The sequence below is a fragment of the Diorhabda carinulata genome, chromosome 1 (assembly GCF_026250575.1).
Source record: "Diorhabda carinulata isolate Delta chromosome 1, icDioCari1.1, whole genome shotgun sequence".
Taxonomy (NCBI): domain Eukaryota; kingdom Metazoa; phylum Arthropoda; class Insecta; order Coleoptera; family Chrysomelidae; genus Diorhabda; species Diorhabda carinulata.
The window spans coordinates 10464411-10485177 of record NC_079460.1 but is presented as its reverse complement, the minus strand read 5'-3'; the positions used below and the strand labels follow the sequence as shown (position 1 = coordinate 10485177).

The 20767-nt window shown below is 30.4% G+C and overlaps 1 protein-coding gene across 8 annotated transcripts in view; it reads left to right on the top strand.

The window, feature by feature from the left end:
* Positions 1-20157, top strand: part of LOC130893801 (uncharacterized) — a 101129-nt gene extending 80972 nt beyond the window's left edge. For all 8 annotated transcript variants that reach the window (XM_057800203.1, XM_057800238.1, XM_057800229.1 and 5 more), the window contains 10 exons: positions 1334-1541; positions 2054-2274; positions 5130-5268; positions 7218-7520; positions 8212-8317; positions 9719-9903; positions 12730-12893; positions 13975-14182; positions 17805-18091; positions 18423-20157. In XM_057800203.1, coding sequence (XP_057656186.1) covers positions 1334-1541; positions 2054-2274; positions 5130-5268; positions 7218-7520; positions 8212-8317; positions 9719-9903; positions 12730-12893; positions 13975-14182; positions 17805-18091; positions 18423-18678 — 2077 coding nt within the window. In that variant the 3' untranslated portion in view covers positions 18679-20157. The remainder of the gene's footprint in view (positions 1-1333; positions 1542-2053; positions 2275-5129; positions 5269-7217; positions 7521-8211; positions 8318-9718; positions 9904-12729; positions 12894-13974; positions 14183-17804; positions 18092-18422) is intronic.
* Positions 20158-20767: the final 610 nt, after the last annotated feature.

Sequence of the window (20767 nt, the reverse complement as noted above, 5' to 3'; positions counted from 1 at the left end):
AGAACTACAACTAGAATGAGAATAGCTTGCTTTTAGACCAAAGAGAAAACAAAATTCTAATATATACATAGTGTAAAATTTAATAGAAGCAATAATAGGAAAAAGATAAAGAATTGCTTCTAGAATTCATATATTTTAAGTCAGCCTTTAGCACTGCCGTTAGTTAAAGTAGTTAACACCTATATAATGGATCTAACAGGACGAGCTAATCAAAAGACATTTACTGAGCACTAAATCAAAGAAAATAGCCTCACAAAAATAAATATGCATATGAAATTTGAAAATACAAACTCGAACTCGATAATATACTCAGCTGAAAATTGGACAATTAGGAAAATAGTGGAGACAATGAAACAACTTTAAACAATAGTAAGACAGGATTAAGAAGGAAGATATTGAAAAAAATACAAAACAAAAAAAAATAAAGAAAAAACTGAATTCGTATAAACTTTTTGGAGAAATTCTTGAAGATGGCAAATTACAAAGTGCAGTAAACGGACGGTTTGGCAGACTTGCATATGAATAAAAGAACAGAGTAAAATCTGGGTGATAGATTTCTTCATTGGTTTACACGAATCCTTTCCGTTAGTATATATTTTTTGTCTTTCTAATATAATGATATTCAAGATCGATTATGGATCAACAAATTCATGGATACAGCAAGATGAAATTTAATTTCTTCCTCCTAAATTTAACAAATTTTGTTCAATATGTGAATCTTTTTCAATTTCCCTAGGCTTTTAATCAATATCTCTCTCTGAATAGTCTTTTATAGCATCCTTCAATGTGTCAAATAGTTTGCCTTTTTTCTACAATATCTGTCTATCCCATAAATCAAATTATAGTTATTTCTACATTTATCTCACTATCTTGTTTACAGAAAAGCGAATAGCTTCTTCCTAAATATGGATAACGCTCAATTTTGCACTCTCTACAAATTATAGCGTTATTTGTCATATAGTTTGTTTAAAATGCCAAATTTCGTTTTGAGACAGAATCACATTCAATACAGTGTGTATATTCCAAATATTGTATTAAAACCGAAATTACAAGTATTGAAGCAATAAAAATGTACGCATACATTGCTAAGCCACTAAGTGGTGGTCGAAAATTTGTCTCACTAATAAAAGGCAATAAAACAAAGAAGAAAAATTCCTTCATTTTTTTTAATATTCACCACTTTTTTTTATGTATGTTCCAAGATTTTGATACAAAACATTTCCAGATTTCCTATCTTTGGTTACTATATTCAGTATACTTCAAATTGGTGATGACATAACATTTAATAACTGCAAAGTTTTGTACTTTTCCTAATCTAATACTTTCTTTTTAGTATTAACAGTTTTTCGATATCAGAGTCTGCACTTCATAAAATGATCCTGTCGCAGAAAGATCTTCCTACCTCATACACTACAGTTAGTACTAATAACGTTAACTCCAACAATTCTACTTCTTCCACAGTCGAAGAAGTATTACCGTTGATAGTGGAAAAAACATCACCAATAAGAAAAAAGAAATCGAAATTAAAGAAAAGGACATTGGTATGTAAAACATAAGCATTTTTATTGTGAAATATGAATAAATAATTGATGATGAATGAATGATTGCTGAAGCTCAGAAAGAAAAAGTCAGTTAGTTATCGGGAATAGATGATTTAAAAAGCTTGCTTAAGCTGTTTTGACACTAAGTTAGATCAATTGTTTTCTATTCTCTCCCGTAAATTGGGACTGATTAGTCATTTTGTATGTTTACAATTTGTTTTATGAGTTTGTCTAAACTGGAATTCTATTTACCAAAGTATTGATAATGTTATGAAGGTTTACAGAAAGACGATTTATTCAATAAAATTGAGTAGAAGTTGTATCTCCCACTAATCTCTATCTAAATACTTCGGACAATTATTATTCTATATTATAGACTATTATTGTTGATCACTTACAATTCATATAAAAGAATGAATTTAATGTACATCTTAACATCATTTTTCTTCAATTTTATCAGAATTTTTTCCCCTCGATATTCACTTATTATTATATTGTTAATTAAATTTCAGTTTGTAAAATCCGACACCCACCTCTTATCCAATTCTTGTCAAAAAATCAAAAGTTATCTCATCAAATCCGGATCTTTCCCTGGATATAGTACAATGGCTTCTAATAGCAACGAGAACGATTCCAAACATGAAACATTTACTGAACAGACTTTTGTACCACCGGGGAACAGCGAGACTTCAACAACCAGTGGTGGAGACAGCGAGGACGACAATAAGAGAAGGTAATGCTCTCATAAGGTTTTTAATTCATCCTATATATACGGAGTGGCCCATTAGTGTGTGGAAGTGCAATAACTTACTTAAGATAAAATAGACAAAAACAATTTAAATAAAAGTTGTTATATTTGCACAGATACACATTTCTAAATTATTTTGACAACAAGAAGTAAAGTTTTTTTAAATAAGACACCCTGTATATTTGTTCACCATCGAATTCAAAGTGAAATTCTGTAAAAGATACATATATAGCACTCCCCTATACATACCAACTTGAAAAAAACATATCGAAACATAACATCAATATAAGTCATAGATGACACAACACATTATCACTAAAAAACAAAACTAAAGACACTAAGAAATCAAATATTATATATCCCATACCATGTCTAAATTGTCCTAAAAATTATATAGGAATGACTACACAATATTTAGAGAATAGAATAAATGGTCACAAATACTCCAAAAATGCATCGACTGCGCTCTACATAAACATGAAAAAAATTAACATCATGAATTTCATTTAAAAAAAAAACAAAAATCTTAGCTCAAGACACGAACTACCAAATATTATTAATCAAAGAACTGATACATATAAAACAAGATAAATGTTCTGTGAATGATAGACAAGATATAAAAAACCTCAGCCACATTTACCATAATTTGGTCAATTAGTTTATTTTAATCTACCTGGTATAATATCGTTTTATTGAAATTTTGAGGTAAATACCCTGATTCTAATACTATGTTTTTAATAATGTTTTTAAGATATCTACTAATATGTTTTTATCTATTTTACAAATATTTTAATCATCATATATTAATTGTTCTTTTGAAAATGCTTGAAAAAGGAAGGAGCGAAACGTTAAGTTATACATATAAATGTATATATATATATATATATATATATATATATATATATATATATATATATATATATATATATATATAAATGCATCCAAATGTTCTTGATTTTAGATCGCTTCTGTTTCAAAATTAGTTTTTTTTTTGATAATTTTTTAAAGAAAGATAAATTTTGACGTTTCGACTTTTCCTTAAGTCTTTATCAAAATATAGACAATAGTGACAAGTCTCTGATAGCCGTTCCTGCCCCATCGAAGTTCTTAGGTAATTTTTTATCAGTTTTAATTTTGAAAAACTTCTTTCAGCTGTTGCGGTCCTAACTGGAAGTGTCAAGAATAGAAAGCATGCTTTGGAAAACTTGATGCAAGGCTATTAAATTTTATCTGCAATAATTCCATGAGTTCCTTAATGGAATGAATTTTATTGAATTTCAGAGCAATTGATTATTCATAAAGATTAACTGAGATGTCTTTACTGTATTTAGCCGACAGTTTTCCGGAAGCATTTTTCTCCGGTTGTAATACTTCGGATATATTACTCAGGTCACAAAGGCTCTCAAATCTTTGTTTAGTTTGAGAAATATGAAATTATCTTTCGTCTTTTATTTTTAAAAACAATTGTTACTATCCACTCTTTTGCTAAATCTCTGGACTCATTTAGTAAACCATTGAATGAATTTTGATTTCTTATATCGCTTAATGTATTCCAAAGATTACTTAATAAAATACTAGCTTTCTGTTAATCATTATTTTCATGCTAGAGCTTTAGAAATAGGATTAATGATTTCAAATAGTAAAGAAAAAAATGTGACAAGCACTAAGAAATCATAACTCTCTAAAATGGTAATTATATTTTTATATTCTTTACTTTCATCTTTTTTAGTAGAAATTACATTTAGTTAGTGCAAAGTTTTCACGATTAATAAATATTTTTTTTTTATCGCTAATAAAGAGTCGTTCTTTGAAAACCATCTAGCAGGACATACCTTTTTAAGGGCAATTTTATATTTTTCAGATGAATCTTTATTCAACATTGCCCATCAATTTATGCTATTGCTAAAAAAAGTATATATTTTTTCTAAATTATCGAAAAAAGTCGACACTTCAATAACATGTTTTGCAGCATCGTTTAAAATTGAATTCAATGCGTGTGCAGCACAATGAACATAATCGGCATTCGGAGCATGCTCGTTTATAAGGGCTCGTAATCCTCCATATATACCTGACATAACATTTGCTCCATCATAACCCTGTCCTCTAGATTTAGACAAATCAATTCCATATTCTTTGATTGTATTTAAAACTACTGTATTAAGTCCTTCTGCACTGGAATCGGATACTGCCCACATTATCATTTTCTGTTATCGAGATGTATCGAAAAACTGCAGAAAATTGGTCAATTTTTAACAAGTCTTGTGTTGCATCCGAAATAATTGCATAAATGGAGTTTTTTTAATTGCTAAAATGACATTATTCCTAACTGCGGTACCAAGCAAATTAATAATTTCATTTTCAATCATAGGACTCAAATAATTTATTTCGCCTTTGTAGACACTTTGTATACGTTTTATAGTGTGTGAAAATCTATAGTTTTTGTACGGCATTTAACATTGAACAGGCTGGCTTAGCGTGTTAAAAGTATTTACAAGAATAACACAATTGGATTCGCAGTGTCAACAAGATTAAGTGACATTGGGGATAACAGTTCACCAATTTTTGTTTACACACGTTAGGGGCCTCTGTAGCCCGGGGGTAACTACGCCCCTGCTACTAAGTTATGTGGCGGGAAGACGCGTGCTTTTGAAAATATTAATTCTGCCAAAATCTCTAAAATATATAATATATTATATAATAATTTTATTCAATACTACATGAAAATAACAATATTTTTCTTTGTTGTCTCCGTTTACAGCATACAACACAATAAATTTACTAAACTCAATATCTATTGCATATGATTTGCACTAATGGCTAATCAAGGTTTTCTGTTGTAGGCCCCTAAATTTCAAATATGGTGGAAAAACGCGTTATTTAACTAATGAACCGTTAAGAACTGACAAGCTAGGTAAAAACAGTATAAATGCCGAAGAACAGTCAAGTTCTCTATCTGAGCAAGCATGGGACAACTATCAGGTAAAGGAACAATAAGAAACGTTATTAATGGGCCTCTGTTGATAAAAAAATTTATACTCAGAATTCAATTATTATATTATTAAAGCTTGTAAAAATTTTTAAACTCATAAAATTCAAAATTCAAATGTTAGGTATGTTCTGGTTTAAAATTAGTTTTTTGATAATTTTTGAGAAATTGATAAAAAATTGACGTTTCGGCTTTACTTCAGTCTTTATCAAAATATGATATTAACACTGATAATTTGGGTATTATTTATATTAATCCATAGATCACCTACATTATGAACATTAAAATAAGAATGAAATCTAAATAGAAATTTGTTCTGATAAGATAAATTGATACTTTCTAATTTCTGATAAAACTCAATTAATCTAGATATTCTTTGACCATAATTTCTTAGTACGTGTTGATAGATGAGACAGTAATTTTTTATCAAAATTTAAACTTTAGCTTTGTTAGATATTTGAAATTTGAACGAGTTGTTACGCTTTTGAATAAAATTTTTGAAAACTTAAAAATTAATTAAGGCTGTTAAGGCTACCAAAATATTTTCCTGGAATTTCCGCTTGATTTTTACTTACTTTATTAAAAGAAAAATCACTCATTTTGGTGATTATATAGAAGTGGCAATAACATAGGCCGGGCATAAACGAAGGATGACGAAGTTCAATACTGTAACAACTCTACTTGTTAAGGTGTAGAACTCTCGTACTTTTTTGATTTCGGGATAATTCTTCAATGTAAATAGTGACATCTAGAGGCTAAATTCGCACGGTAGAGTTGTTTCTGTATAGAAATATATAAAAGTAAATGTCGGCACTTATAATATGGGTTTAACTCTAACATTAACACTAAACTGTTGCACTATTGAAGTACGGTATATGGAAGAAATGCCACAAAAAAATAGACTTTTATCCTCTATAAGTTTTTGTAAGTGATATTTACCAGAAGATAAATTTGTAAAAGATATAGTGCAGGTCGTACTTGCATCCAATTCAAAATTCCACTATATTTGTAAATATTACTCTAGAATGTACGTATTCCAAAAAAGGTTATTACAATTTTGTATGATGCGAAATATATGTATTTAGAATAATCACGCCTTCCCATATTTTTTTTGTATATCAATTAATTTTTCTGAAATGTACCCATTTTTTGGATTTATTATACACTTTGTAATTGTTTATTGCAGAAATCAAATTCTCCAATTCTTATTTTCAATTCAATCCTCATTCATGAAATTGAAGTTATTTATTTTGAATTTTCTATAATTTTTCTCTAACTGCAAAATACTCAATGTTTGGATTACAAGCGTTTGCTCTTGATAATCTGGTATTTTCCAATATTTGAACCTGATATTCAGTCTTCACGGGCTTTTTATTTACATCTGAGGAGAACGACGTGGTTTGTTTCCAGTTTAATTGCGTAGTCACACGAGTATTCTTGTAAGTGAATCCAAAATACCAAACACTGAGTTAAATAATTTTTACACCATTTTCTTTTTAAGAATTGAACATATTTCCCGCTATATATTTTCCTATTGGATATTGATATTCCATTCCACTATAATTTCCATAATTCTGCTGTTTTCTTTTTACGAAATCTTTTTGAACGATTGTCGACGTATGCGTACTTTGCGATCGTCGAATAAAAGCATATGAAATATGTAATGAAGTACATATTTCAACCATCAAAATGAATTCCTATTTTATAACTGCCCCAAAATTTCACAGCAGCACACTTAAACTACGTTTGACGTTGGTGGGCGCATTGTGACAATTTTTTATATCGTATAATCGAACTTTCAATTTATATTTCTTATTCTGAATGAGAAGCTCACTAAAAACCTATTTTGTTATCGGTTATTTCTGGTGTTTTATGCTTTTCACTGACCCTTTGTTGATTATAAACTTCACAAACGTTTGTTAACATGTTTTACTCGTTTCAGGAAAATTATCTTTCTGAGCCTTATAGTGAATCTCATGATTCAGATGCGGCGCGAAGACTTCTAAACTTCGGCGAAGACTACAGGAACTTCATCGATAGTCAATCTGACTGGTCAGCATTTTCCGACATCTCACCACGAATGAAACGAAAATCATGGCCCCAGCGAAACGACGAAGGCTCTAATAGCGAGGAAGAGTCTTTGAAACAAATAATTAGTGACTCTAAAGAACATCTGAATCGAGCTGCGCAAATTTATGACCAGATTAAAATGGGGACATACAATCATATGGTTACTCAGGAAATCGTAAGTATTCTAATATTCTTCTTATTTATGTAAACAGTTTTTAATCGCAAAACGGATGCAATGAACTTATAAGTACGGTGTCTCTTACGTAATTTATTTATATCTAGCTTTACATTGAATCTTACACACTAAACTATTCACTAATATTTATGTACACACTAAAAATCTAATGCATTTAGAATGTACCATTTAGTTCACTTTTGTATTCACTTGTCACTGTCCAGATGTATTCGTCATATCATCAAATTGTTTACTGATTCCAGCTGCTAAGCTTCCGCTGTATATATTAAAATCACTTTCTAGATCTTTCGAAGTCTTGCGATCTGTAGAATGTCGTAAATAAACAAAAAGTCCTTCTTAGAAATTGCGTCTATAAAAAATTTCCAAAAACTAATTGCTTTCACCAACGAATAGGTGTGTTAACATATTTAAACAGGACCAGCCTCACGGTCTATATCAAGAACATTTAGATGCATTGATATGTCAACGTATTACTTATGTTTCTAGGATTTAATGGACTTTTTTCTTTTTGTAGAAACATTGATTTTTGCTGATTATATTGCATTGAATAAAAAAGCATTATTTTGCTTTAATGCATAGTATTTTTGCTATCTATACATTTTAATAACATAATGAATTAATATCATTCTTACCATTTTCAACTTATAACAAATAATATTTCTTGTTTCAGGATGATCTCATATCTACATGCGATCGACATATAAATTTATTGAAACACATGAGTGATTCTTCTGACGGATTAAAAATGTCATACGTGGACAAAGCAGTCACAACAGGTACGCCTCTTGAATAAAGCAATGTATTCATTGACGTATTCGATGCCGCTTAAATAGGTACTACAAACACACATCGTTTTGTATAATACAGTTTCTAGAGAAAATTTTAAATAATTTATAAAAATACAAATATGCACGAATATTTTTGTTTTGCTTAGTCTATCGAATTTTTGATAAGCCATTTTGTATACGTTTATGATATGTTGTCAAACTGTCAAATATACACTTGAGAGCAAAAAATCGAGTCACAAACTCGCGGTCAAAAGTCTAGCAAAAAATCTATAGCTTATACTCTTTCCTCCTTTTTTATTTAATTCTTCCTCTGCAATGTAGTTTTGTGAATTAATCTTGTTATTCCGCCTTCCTTAATTTAGCCCCTGATCTTGTTTATTTTTGAGAAGTGGGGCAATAACTGAAAAATTTGACTCATTATTTGAGTTACCACACACTCACTAATGGACATTGGCCTCCCGGAGAGATCTGTCTAGTGCCGCTCTTCCTATATTAAGCCTATTTAGTTACAAATAAGCGTAAGTGGACGCGTAAGGCAAATATTTTAATTCTGAAATAAAATGTTGGGTTAGAACTAAAAATGTTCTTGTATTGCACATTGAAATTACAATATTACCCTTTGATTATTTTATTCTGGGAACAATTCGATGTCATAATTAATCTCAATTTTAGTTTTATAGCTAAGATTATAAGACCTGTATGAAACGTTACTGGCTCATAGAGAATATCTTAAATAAGTGATAGTTTACTGAAACTTCTTCACTTTCACTTCATGAATGTAAAAATGAAAGTATCCTGCAAATAATACCCATAGATTTATGGTAAGAATCAAATGCTCCATCCATGCTTCTGCCGTTCTTCAATTGATTTCAGAACCATTAAAAATGCAATGCAACATTTAAACTAATAAGCATATGATTTAATTAAATACCATCATTATGTCTTTGGAAAACAGTTGAAACTTATGACATGTAATTAATGCCATACTGTTATGAGTGGTTCTTTTTTGTTGATAATACTATGGCCTCGTTATTCTATTATTCTTTTATTTTAGGGGGTGAAATTATTATACCTACGTCCTAATTTTGAAGTATAAATTCTGCTTTTAATTTTTTATCTAATGAATGCTCCATCAATCCCAAACCCTGAAATTTTAGATGTGATCCTGTTTTTGCTCTATTCTAGAATTCTCTATTGCTATTGCTACCCTAATGCTTCCTTCTCCTCGATTTATTTTTTAGTTGTTACAAGTTTTTCTTCTACATATTCATTATTTTGTTAGAATATGCTATATGTTTTTGATTTCCTATTGTACAGTAGTCGATGTTCTGAAAGCTGTTTCATATAGTGTTTTACTTTTACTAAAATAATTTTGTTTACATTTTTCAGGGTTACTGGATCAATGGAGAGTTTTAAAAATCAAAAGCTCATCCATGGACGAATTTAGAAAACTCCATAAACAAATTTTGGAATTAAAATCTTTCATTACAACTCAGAATTTCGCTCAAAGAAAAATCAACATTTCACAACACTGCGGTATTGAAGATATCTACAATGAAATCGACTCTTGCAATGTAAGTACTAATTAAATAAATATGACAAATATTTGTCAACATTATCCATTTTATAATCTGATTCAAGTAAATGTATGTATAAATTCAAAGGGTTTTGTGTGTGGCTTGTTATTGCAATTTAGTATATAAACTAATTGTCCTCGAGGTAGTTCCTGTATATTAATTCTCCATCATCTCATGTTCCACCATTAGTTTCCCATAAGCTAATTCTCAACTATATTTTGTGAAACTGGTCAGCCAACTACAAAGTCTTGTAATACTCTATACGTCGGAACATAAAAGAGTTGTAGTTATACTCGAATCACAACAAATTCATTGAAAATTAAATATGGTCAATAAATTTTTTTGAAAATTTTATGTGCATCTCGTATTTTGCCACATTCTTGACTTACTCGATATACATAAACACTGCAGTACATCAGTATTTCTGGTTTTCGATGGAAACATTTTTTTCATTAGACTGATAATTATTATTATAAAAAAACTTTTAATTTCTATTTGAAGGAAAGAAAATTAAGTTCTTAATAAAACTTCCTCCTTGGTACAAATAACTATTATATAGGGATATTCATTTCATTTTTACTTTCCCCTCTATAACCATTATCATTTTTGTACCTATGTTACCGAAATTATAGCCAAAATCATAAACAATAATTTGTCTTTGATATGTTGAAATTGGGCAACCTAAATTAACGTTTACTTGTCATTTAGTTTTTCGGTGGAATTGTAGCTTAATTTTATTTTCGAATACTAATGAATTTCAGCGCAATCTAATGAAATATGCAGTTTATATGCTGAAACGTATTTAGCATTTTGTAGAATACATCGAATAAAACAAATACCTTATTTGAAACGGAAGATATATTTCAATAACTGTCTTTTAGATGGCAGTAGGAGTTTTATTAATATTTCCATTTGAGATTTTTTTAGAATCATTGAACTTACAATTTATGAACAATTATAGTCAATACTATTTATACAGGCCTTAACAAATTATGTGCTATTTCAAATAATTATAAACAATTTATTTAAGACGTAGACTAGGTCTATTGTTGTTAATAGTGTTTCAATTTTTCCATGATAGCCATGAGCTTTGAAATTTTTTTGGATACTGAAAGACTAACTACAGGGCCGGGTTGAGATTTATAAGGCCCGGGGCTAAAATAATGACGGGATCCCCTTAAGGAATTCGGAAACCCGAAAAAATTCACAAAATAATATCAGTACGTTAGATTTGTGGTATCAACACATCAATAAATACAGAATGATTTCCAAATGATCGGGCCCTCTTGGACCTTGGGCCCGGTGCTATAGCACCCCCCCCCCCAAGACCCTAGCTTAATCCGGCCCTGACTAACTAGAATAATATTTGTATGATAATAATTTCCGCAATAGATATATATATGATGAAATTATTTTATTGAATAATTTAAACACCACACTAGGCTATAGGAAATAAAATATTAATTTATAATAATTCTAATGGTGTACTTAATCTTAGAGATGAAGAATACTAAAACAGAATCTGTCCCGAAGATATCTGGAATATCAGGTATCGTTAATTAGCTGTTCATTACCAAACAATTGATAATATTACTTAATTATTGAAGTATAATTTGGCATATGAAGCGAATGTAATACTTCAAATGTAATAGCAGGATGCTTCCTTTAAGAACGTTAGAATATTTCTTATCAAATCTTATGATTATTTGCAACAGAATTTATATTTCGATTACTTTAAGTCTTTATCAAAATATGATATTGACATTGACAATTTGCGTATTTATATTAATTAACAGATCACATCATGAATATCAAAATAAAAATAAAATCAAAATAGAAATCTGTTTCAACCAGAACTATTAATTTTTCCTTTGTTTTTACAACTCAAAAATATGTAGCAGCCATCTATCAAATTATTTGTAGTTGCATTAAAATTTACAAAATAGAAATATAAATTTTTAATTACCTCCATAGTGTTGATCAATTTGTTAGTAAAATAACATTTTGCATTATTGTAGTTTTTAAGAAATTGGCTACACCAACGATATTAATTTTTGAAAATAAATTTCCAGTAAATTCTCCAGCAAAAATATAAATAGATTTTTAATTTCTATATTTGTTTCGGCTTTATGCTGAGAAGGTTTATGCAGTAAATGCTATGCTTTTGTTGTGAGTTGGTTTAGTCTAATTCCAAAATTATTATCGTGTACAATATCCTGATCTCAGTTATAGATATTTTTTAATTGTTGTGTTGAATAAGTATAGTTTTTTTCTTAGAGTTTGAATTAGTTTGGAATTGACGTTTTGAATGAACAATCACTATCTGATTCATGCTTTTGTGATAAGAACATAGGTTAACGTATAGGGTTTTTACTGTTTTCAGTGGAATTTTGAATATTACATTCTTCTTATCTGATCCTTATTCTGGCTGTCTTCGTATGTCCTATCGCTTCAAGAATTTTGCGTTCTCACCAATTGCAAGGTTGCGTCACTAAAATTTATATGTATTTTGGGTCTACTTTTAAAGTATGATGTTTGTCGACACATAGCTTACTTCTACAGGGTTTCAATTTGAATCCACCTATAAATAAGTGACGTGACTCTTCGTATTTCTATCCTTATAAGTATTCAAAATATAGAGTACGTTTTCAAGTTGACAGATACCCTGTACAGTGTGCTACACACTGATGTATTTCGTGTATCGGGCGTTATCTTGATATGTGTATCACAAAATACTTTCTGTCAAGTTAATGAACATAAATATGAACTATAATTTCATACAAAAACCTTAAGATGAAGGTACCCGCTTTGTTTTTGTTGTAGAAACTGTTGGAAACTCTGTTAGAACATGGTTCAAATCTTGCCTCTCTTAACGCTTTGGTTCATCGGTACTCTCTAGATAATCAAGACTCGGAAGAATTTAGTGGGACTACTTTGAAAGCAGAAGTTTCAGAATTGTACGAAATGTTCGACCACGCACGTACCTGGTAAGTAATGTTCTTGATTTTAGCCTAAAAAGAGACCTAACATTATTAGGTCTCTTCTGTTTAAAAATTAGTTTTTTAAATAATTTTTGAATAGATAAAAATTGACTTTTCTTTAAATCTTCATAATAATATGATATTCACACTGACAATTTACGTATTTATATCACCTTGATCTTTTTCTTATGAATGTGAACCATTTCTAAAAATTCTCTTTTTCGTCTATTATATTCCGTTCCAAGAATTTTTAAATCTTTATAATTGAGTTTATGTTTTTTTGATATCTCATGGTTCGTTAATGCAGTACTATTTTTATCGTATTGATGACCTCTTAATCTATTTTTTAAATACTGAGATGTCTGCCCTATGTAGACAGCGTCACAATTAGTACAAGGCACTTGATATATAATATAACTTTTTTTGTTTTTTGGTGTTTTAGATTTTAATTTAGTGAAATATTAATTAATAGAGTATTAAGATTCAAATTAAATTTCATACTCTTCATCCGTATATGTATGATGTTAGTCCTCACTCACATCAGAAACATTTTTCTCATCAATTTTATCTAGAGTTGTTGTTTTTCATCATATAATTTTTCCAGTTCTATGGCAAGATCACACCTTGATATCCACATCCATGCATACATATATATTTTTTTAAATTGAATAACATTTCTTTTCAAGGCACGTCTTTGTGTCCATCTTAAATAATTTTTCTCAAAAATGTTGATGGACTGGATTATTTGAGAAAGTTAATTATGATATTCTATTTATTATTTCACCTCATACTTTTCAAGAACAGTTGATAGTGTGATTGTGAGAACAATAACAAAAACGCTTAAAATGAGAAACAACTTAGTTTTCATGGTATTTTGAATTATTTTTTTCTAATCTAGGAAAACAAATAATAGGTACCTTGTGTAATCATTGTTTCTGCTACTTGTTTATATTATCTTCTATAATTGTTTTTATTACCATAGCAGAGCTGTATCACTTAAACTGGATGCTATTCAAATAATTATTACTTTTTTTCTCAATAAATCGACATTAAAGCGCCCCACACACATCAATATATCTTTTTACAGTCTTACTGATGAATTATGCCAGCTGAAAAGCCTGTTGCCGGTGTGGAGAACACTGGAATCGAGGTTAGAACAACTCCAAAACGATCTAAAAAAGGACGAGAAAACGATTCAAGTCCTTAACTCCTGTTTGACAAATGGAACTTTTACCGTTAAGACCGCTTCCACAGTTCGAGAGGTTGCGAAATTATTGTCAGAATCTACTACATCAGTAAGTATTTTGTGATATTTATTACAAGTTTGTTAATTTCATTCAACTTCATGTTATGTTGGTAGTTATTTGAACGTATAAACGTATAAAAAAGTAATTTAAAGTGTTGATAATTCATTACAGGGACTGAAATTACAATTCAAAATATAATGTAAGAATATAAATGGATAAAATAAAAGTCTAATTAAGTGAACCGTTTAATTGAAAACTTTGAGGTATTTCCTTGACTCCGTATACACACAAATTTTTCCTTTCATTTTTGAGTATTATTCCCGAAATTTTCTGGTAACTATAATTTATTATTATTTTAATTTTAAAATGATCTTCATAGTTTATGTTGATCTTCCTGTATGTAATACCTAACCTAATAATGATGGTTGAGAGTTGTGTTCGATGCGAGTGTGCGCCGACGCGCGAATGGGTTCTGACCAACGTAATGCTGCCGTTTCCGGATCGTTAATAGTCTTCCTTTCGATTTCTGGTCACGTATCCAGAATGTTCTACGGAATCAGCGTAAAAATACAAATATAATATCGGATCGTAGAAGCTGACTTAGGCCCCGAGGTCAAGCAATGCCTAGAGCCTACACGGGATATACCCAGATTATTACTGACGATTTTCACTAGGACCTTCGGAACACAAATATTTATGTACGACCTTAAACCATAAGGGTATAAAGACAACTTTACTGGCTCAAGTTTTGCGAAACTAAACCATGAAAATTAAATTTTTTGGATTTTATACATGTGAAGACTCTAATAAAACTACTTTTAGTACTAATTAGTAGACTAATTAAAAATACTCACTAATATGTACATTTTGTTTCCTCTTTAGTTATTAGTTAATGTTTGATATTGAAGGATATACGATTGTTTGAGTAGCGATACTAAAAACTAAACATAAATATTATGATAATACTTTACATTTTCGATTCATATATTTATTGTCGTAGAAAGCGTTTAAAAATTATATTTGGGGCTGCATTTCTTTCCTGCTACAATTATTCACAAGACCCAATTATATAATTGCTTATGGTAGGTCTACATTTTCAATAATAAATTTTATCTACAAGTCATCTTGATAGAGTATTCAGACATAATTATCATCAATGAGTTTTTATCGATATTTACACCGTCTTTATAAAAATTCGCAATCAATTTAATTTTCAAAAATTCATAAAATCAAATATTGCCAAAAAATTATAATTAGATACTACAGTTGGTTTAACATTGTTATTAACTGATAAATTTAAGTATTTTGGGAATACATACCTATAATGGTATATTTTATTATTTCACGAGTCGAGATTAATTCTACAGCAACTTCATTAGATACTCATTCGTACTGAAGCTTGTGAGAAAATTTATGGTCAGTATCTAATTGAAAAAATAATTATGAAAATAGTGTTATGACTTGAGAGAAGCCTTGGTCAATGGATTGGTTGGAGACTCTATATTGAATGATCTGTGAGATGTCTCGATTTAGCGCACCTGGAGTTCCTTTTATGGATTATTTAAAGAACAATATTTATAAAACCGAACCCACCTTGTTAGATGAGCTGAGGCGACAATTAGTGTGTACATGAATAACGTCAAATATTCCCCAAAAATTGCTTCGGAAACGTTCGACGTACTATTCAATAGCCGCTCTATAACTATATAGAAGTTTTGTGATATGGCGACACTGATGTGAATATGTCAAATCTGACATTGCCGTCATAAAGTTTGTCATTTTTAATGGTGAACGTACTCAGAACCTGTACTCATACGATTACTATTTGAGTTGTTTACAGATACATGAAACAGGATGAATTTCGTGAAGGTCGTCCCAAAATCGGCTGTTGTGCCATATGCGACATATCGTGAGATTGATGCATACTTGGGCATTAGTTCCACTTGCATACACAATATAGCATGAACATTTGGTTGTTAAAAAGATTTGTTCACGTTGGATACCGCAAAAAGCCCGTGTTGATTGGAGCAAAGGAATGCTGAAAAAATTCAATAGACGTCTATAAGATCATGACAGTCGACGACATAGATCTACGCATGTGACCAACAACTAATCTACAATCGACGGTATGGGTATAAAGTCGAGTCAAATCCAACAAAAGTCGTTCCACCACTTCGAAGCAAATGGTCGCCTGATTTTTCTGGATATGTCACCGTTCCATCAGAGCAACGTGGAACGGTCAATACTGAATGGTACACCAGCATTTGTTTGCCGGTGTTTGAAAAAATCATGGAAACCAATAGCGGAAGAAGATTCATTCTACACCACGACAATTCAAGCTTTCACACATCAGTTCAAAAAAAAACCTTTTTGAACAGTTCAAATTTCGAATTGATGGGTCTTCCCCCGTAAAGTACTTGTTTGGCATCCAAAGATTTCTTCTTAATTTCGCATATCAAAAATAAATTGAGAAGTCAACATTTTTCTACACATGAAGAAGCGGTTGATGCGTTCAAATCACATGTTTTGGAGGTACCTCAATCAGAATAGAAAAAATACTTCCTCGACACACATGCAAAAGTATATTGATCTTAATGGAGAATATTTTGGAAAGACATAAAGCCATATCCAACTATAAATATTTGTTTTTATTTTTCTATCTCAAAACTTGAGCAACCCTCGTAATTTACATTTTATGTGGCAGATTTTTTTGCAGACGGTATAGCGTCCAATAAGTATTTATTCAAGCATTTTCCTCAATTAACAATTTAAAAATTTAGGTTGATTCCGATAGTAATATTTTTCAAAGTAACAATCCGATGTTCGGAGGTTTAGGCGCAGTCTCTTAAGGATTCAACCTTAACAAGTGGGCGCTTCGCTACGGTCTTTGTTGTCCTTCGAATTCCCAAGTTTTCAAAGGACCTACCGGCCAATATTTTTCAATCAATTGGACCGGATTCTGCAAAGTAAAAAGAAATTCCAATACTGCTCTGCAAACTTTCAGTAAACAATTACGAGTTTGACTTTTGCATGAGTTATTTCTAATGTAAGGAAAAATTTAAACACTGCTTAATTTTATTCAATAATTCCACTTAAAAATCATTTGCTTGGAGTTATAATACCATTGAGTTTTGTTTGAGTATAACTAAATTTGTAGTTTTCTGATATCTTGCTAGCGATATTTCATTCACCCTTCGGGGATTTATTTCACTACGCGTCTGATTGAAAGTTTCTGCCGTAGTAGCGCTTGAAACTTCAAGTTTCACATAGAAAGAAAATTCGACGGCATCATTGGGCGGTAGCGGGATGAAGTGGCCGACGCTCTGCTACGTTAATGAAAAGTTCCGCGTCGCATACTAAACAGTTTCAGATAATGCTGCCCTCGCCGGCATAGCTGTTCTATAGCTTCTCGTATGAACTTAACCCATCGATGTCGGATCGAAACAAAATATTACAAACGGAAAAACTGCTTTTCGACAGCAGTTTCTAAGAAGAATAGAATATTACTTGTCCAGTATTTTATAAAATAATAATAAATTCTAAATATTGAACTAAATATTTTAAAACCAGTTTCATATTACATAAACGTATAAATAAGTATGAGTTATTTTAATGATGATAAAGAAATTGATGAGCGATTTCAAAATTGAATATTTGTATTCAATTTCAGATCACTCAGCCCATACAAGACATTTTGATGGAGGGGTCATTCTCCGATAGTGGTATATCCGACGAAGGATCTGAACAAGAGATCGGTGAGAGACAACGAAGGTTGGCCGCTATTCGGCGTTTAGTTCGACAATTAGAGATCGGTTTACCACCAGATTCTAAAGCTCGATTGATGATGAGAGAAAAATTGTCAGCAGCTGAAGAAGATTTAAAATCTTTACAGCTTCACTGCAGATCTCTTATTGCACGTACCTCAGCATGTTCAGGAAGCTTTGTTGATAAATTGAGGTAAGAAGGCAAGGCAAGTTTAGGCAAGGATTCTTTTGAGATCTACTCTATGATAAACATTTTCTAAAAAAAAATTTTTTGTTACTGTGGGTCCAAATATTGTTTGGAATATAAAATACATATTTGTGAATAAGAATGTATGTATGCTTGTGGAGAGAAAGAGAGAGAGAGAAAAAAGAGGTGGGAGAGAGAAGCGAGAAAGAAGATAGAGGATAAAGAGACGAGAGAGAGAGAGAAGAGAATAGAGAGGTAGGGATAGAAGTGAGTATGTTAAGTCTTGTTTAGAAAAATATAATACGAATTTCTATTAATGTGACTTACTTTGTTGTAGATCTGTTCCGGAAGAAGAAGCAGCCTTGCGTGTATTTAAAACGGCACCCGGAGATCCAGATAGCGATCCCGAAAGGAATCCCAACGGAAAGTCATGGTTTAGACGTTTCTTCAAAGTATCTTTCACAATTCAGCTGATTCTAATTACTTTCTTTTGTTTGAGTTGTTTATTTGAACCAAGTTGTTGCGACTACATGAATAACTATTCTTGGTCGCTAAGTCCTAAACTACATTACGGGGCTCGCCCGCCAATATGAACGGTACTTATAGGGTAATATTTAATTACGAAATTTTCAATTGATATCATAAAACCAGTGAAAATTCATTTATTTCTAAGTGACTTTTTGAATGGTATTGTCAATTTCTCCATGCTGAACTGAGTGCCTTTACTATAAATGACAAAGCTTTCAAAAAATTAAATATAAAAATCATATTTTTACATCTCAAATCTTTAATCACTATAGACCTTATTACAGATTGCATTAAAGTAGAAGTATAATAATGAGAAAATATTCAAGTAACCAATTTGAATAATTTCTCTATTTGAAATTTTGACGTTTCGACTTTTCTTTGAGTCTTTATCAAAATATGATATTGACACTGACAATTTGCGTATTTATATTGATCAAGAACATTTAGATGCATTTACTACAACCGTAATATATTAAGTATATTTTGTTAATTTAGTCTTTTATAGGAGTTAATTCTATTTTAATAGGAAGACGGCAAAATGACATTTTCTCTTCATATCGAGTCACTGCTTACATTACCAATACTCAAAATTGTACTGTCTGATGCGCGTTTCGATAACCATGTTATCATCTTTAGAGACTGAAGGTAAAGAAGTAAACAGAATATTTTTCCAAAATCTTGCATTTTTGTAAAAAATGAGGAACTTTAGCAGAACGTCTTGGCTCTAAATCTAATTGTTTTAATCGTCTTCTGGCCGTTTGTGAACTCACATTAGTTTATCTTACGTTTTGTAGCTCATTTTTACATGCGTTGATGTTAACGTACGATTTAGAGTATCAAAAAGCGGTCGTTGTTCATACCTTTTGCGTTCTTGGATGATATTTTCCTTGTAAAATCTTCATTTTGTTCACATTGTTTCAAAACATTGGAATCTAAAAATTAAGTTATCGCATTGTCTTTCTATGAATATCCTTGGCTATGTACAGTATGGAATCGACTATATTATAGTTCCTAGCACATAATATGAGGAATATGGGTGCAGCATTGGTGAGATTAAATAATTTTTTCTGAAAGAGCTCAATTTATCTCCTAATGTATTATGTAATGCGGATGTTTCCTGTTTGCAGCAATATTTTCACGGCGTGAAGTTACCAATAACATTTAATTCAAGTAACTATGATTATTGAAAATATTTGCGTAACATGCCAAAAAGTACCTATTTCATTTTAGCTATTTATTTTATAAACGAATCAGTATTTGTTTATTGTTATGTGGTTAAATAAAATTTAGATTTTCTAGGTCTAGTACTGCTCCGTATGTAGAAATACCTAATTTATACGGTCTCTCGAATGTATGACTAAATATTTTCGTAAATACGAAATGCTTCTCTGTATATTAGTCATTATGATTGTTGTTAAATTTAATATAATTATATATGTAACCCCTTCCTTCAAAGGAGGAAATGGTACAGAAATGTTAGTACAATTGTATTGATTTCATTCACTGTAATTATATGGATTAATATATGATATATTTTTTAATTATATTTTGTTTTTTTTTCTCATCCAAATATCCCACAATTCAAAGTTAGGCTATGTACTTATACAAAAATTATAACAAAATATTGACATTGCAGTTTTTCAATTTGGAAACACGTAACCGAGTATCAAGAAATTTATCAAGGAATTATCAGTTGAATTAGAATGAATAGGCTGGTTATCAACAAAAGTGTTTATAAAATCATAAATCAATTTAAGGGCAAAGATAATTCACTAAAATAAATGCTTCAATGCTTTGAAGTCGCCATTTAAGCCCATACTTGTCTCAAAATCTCTTCTCTCTATTTTCTATTCATCACTACAAATGAATAAATCCTCAATAAGTCTTATTGAATATTATATATTCTTATTCCTATGTTTTTGTCAGGTCCCGAAATTTCTATGATACAATTCCAATTAATTCATGTTTGATTCATTACAAAATAATATGATTGTTGTATAGGTAAATGTGAAATCAATTTACAATATGAAATTTGGCTGATATTCTTTATATGAAGAAGGATTTTTACGACTTATCCATTTTCTCACACTGCATTTTGAAGTTTCTATTAGCTCCTTTTCGATATAAATTCTTCATTCATGTCTTTATTGATTA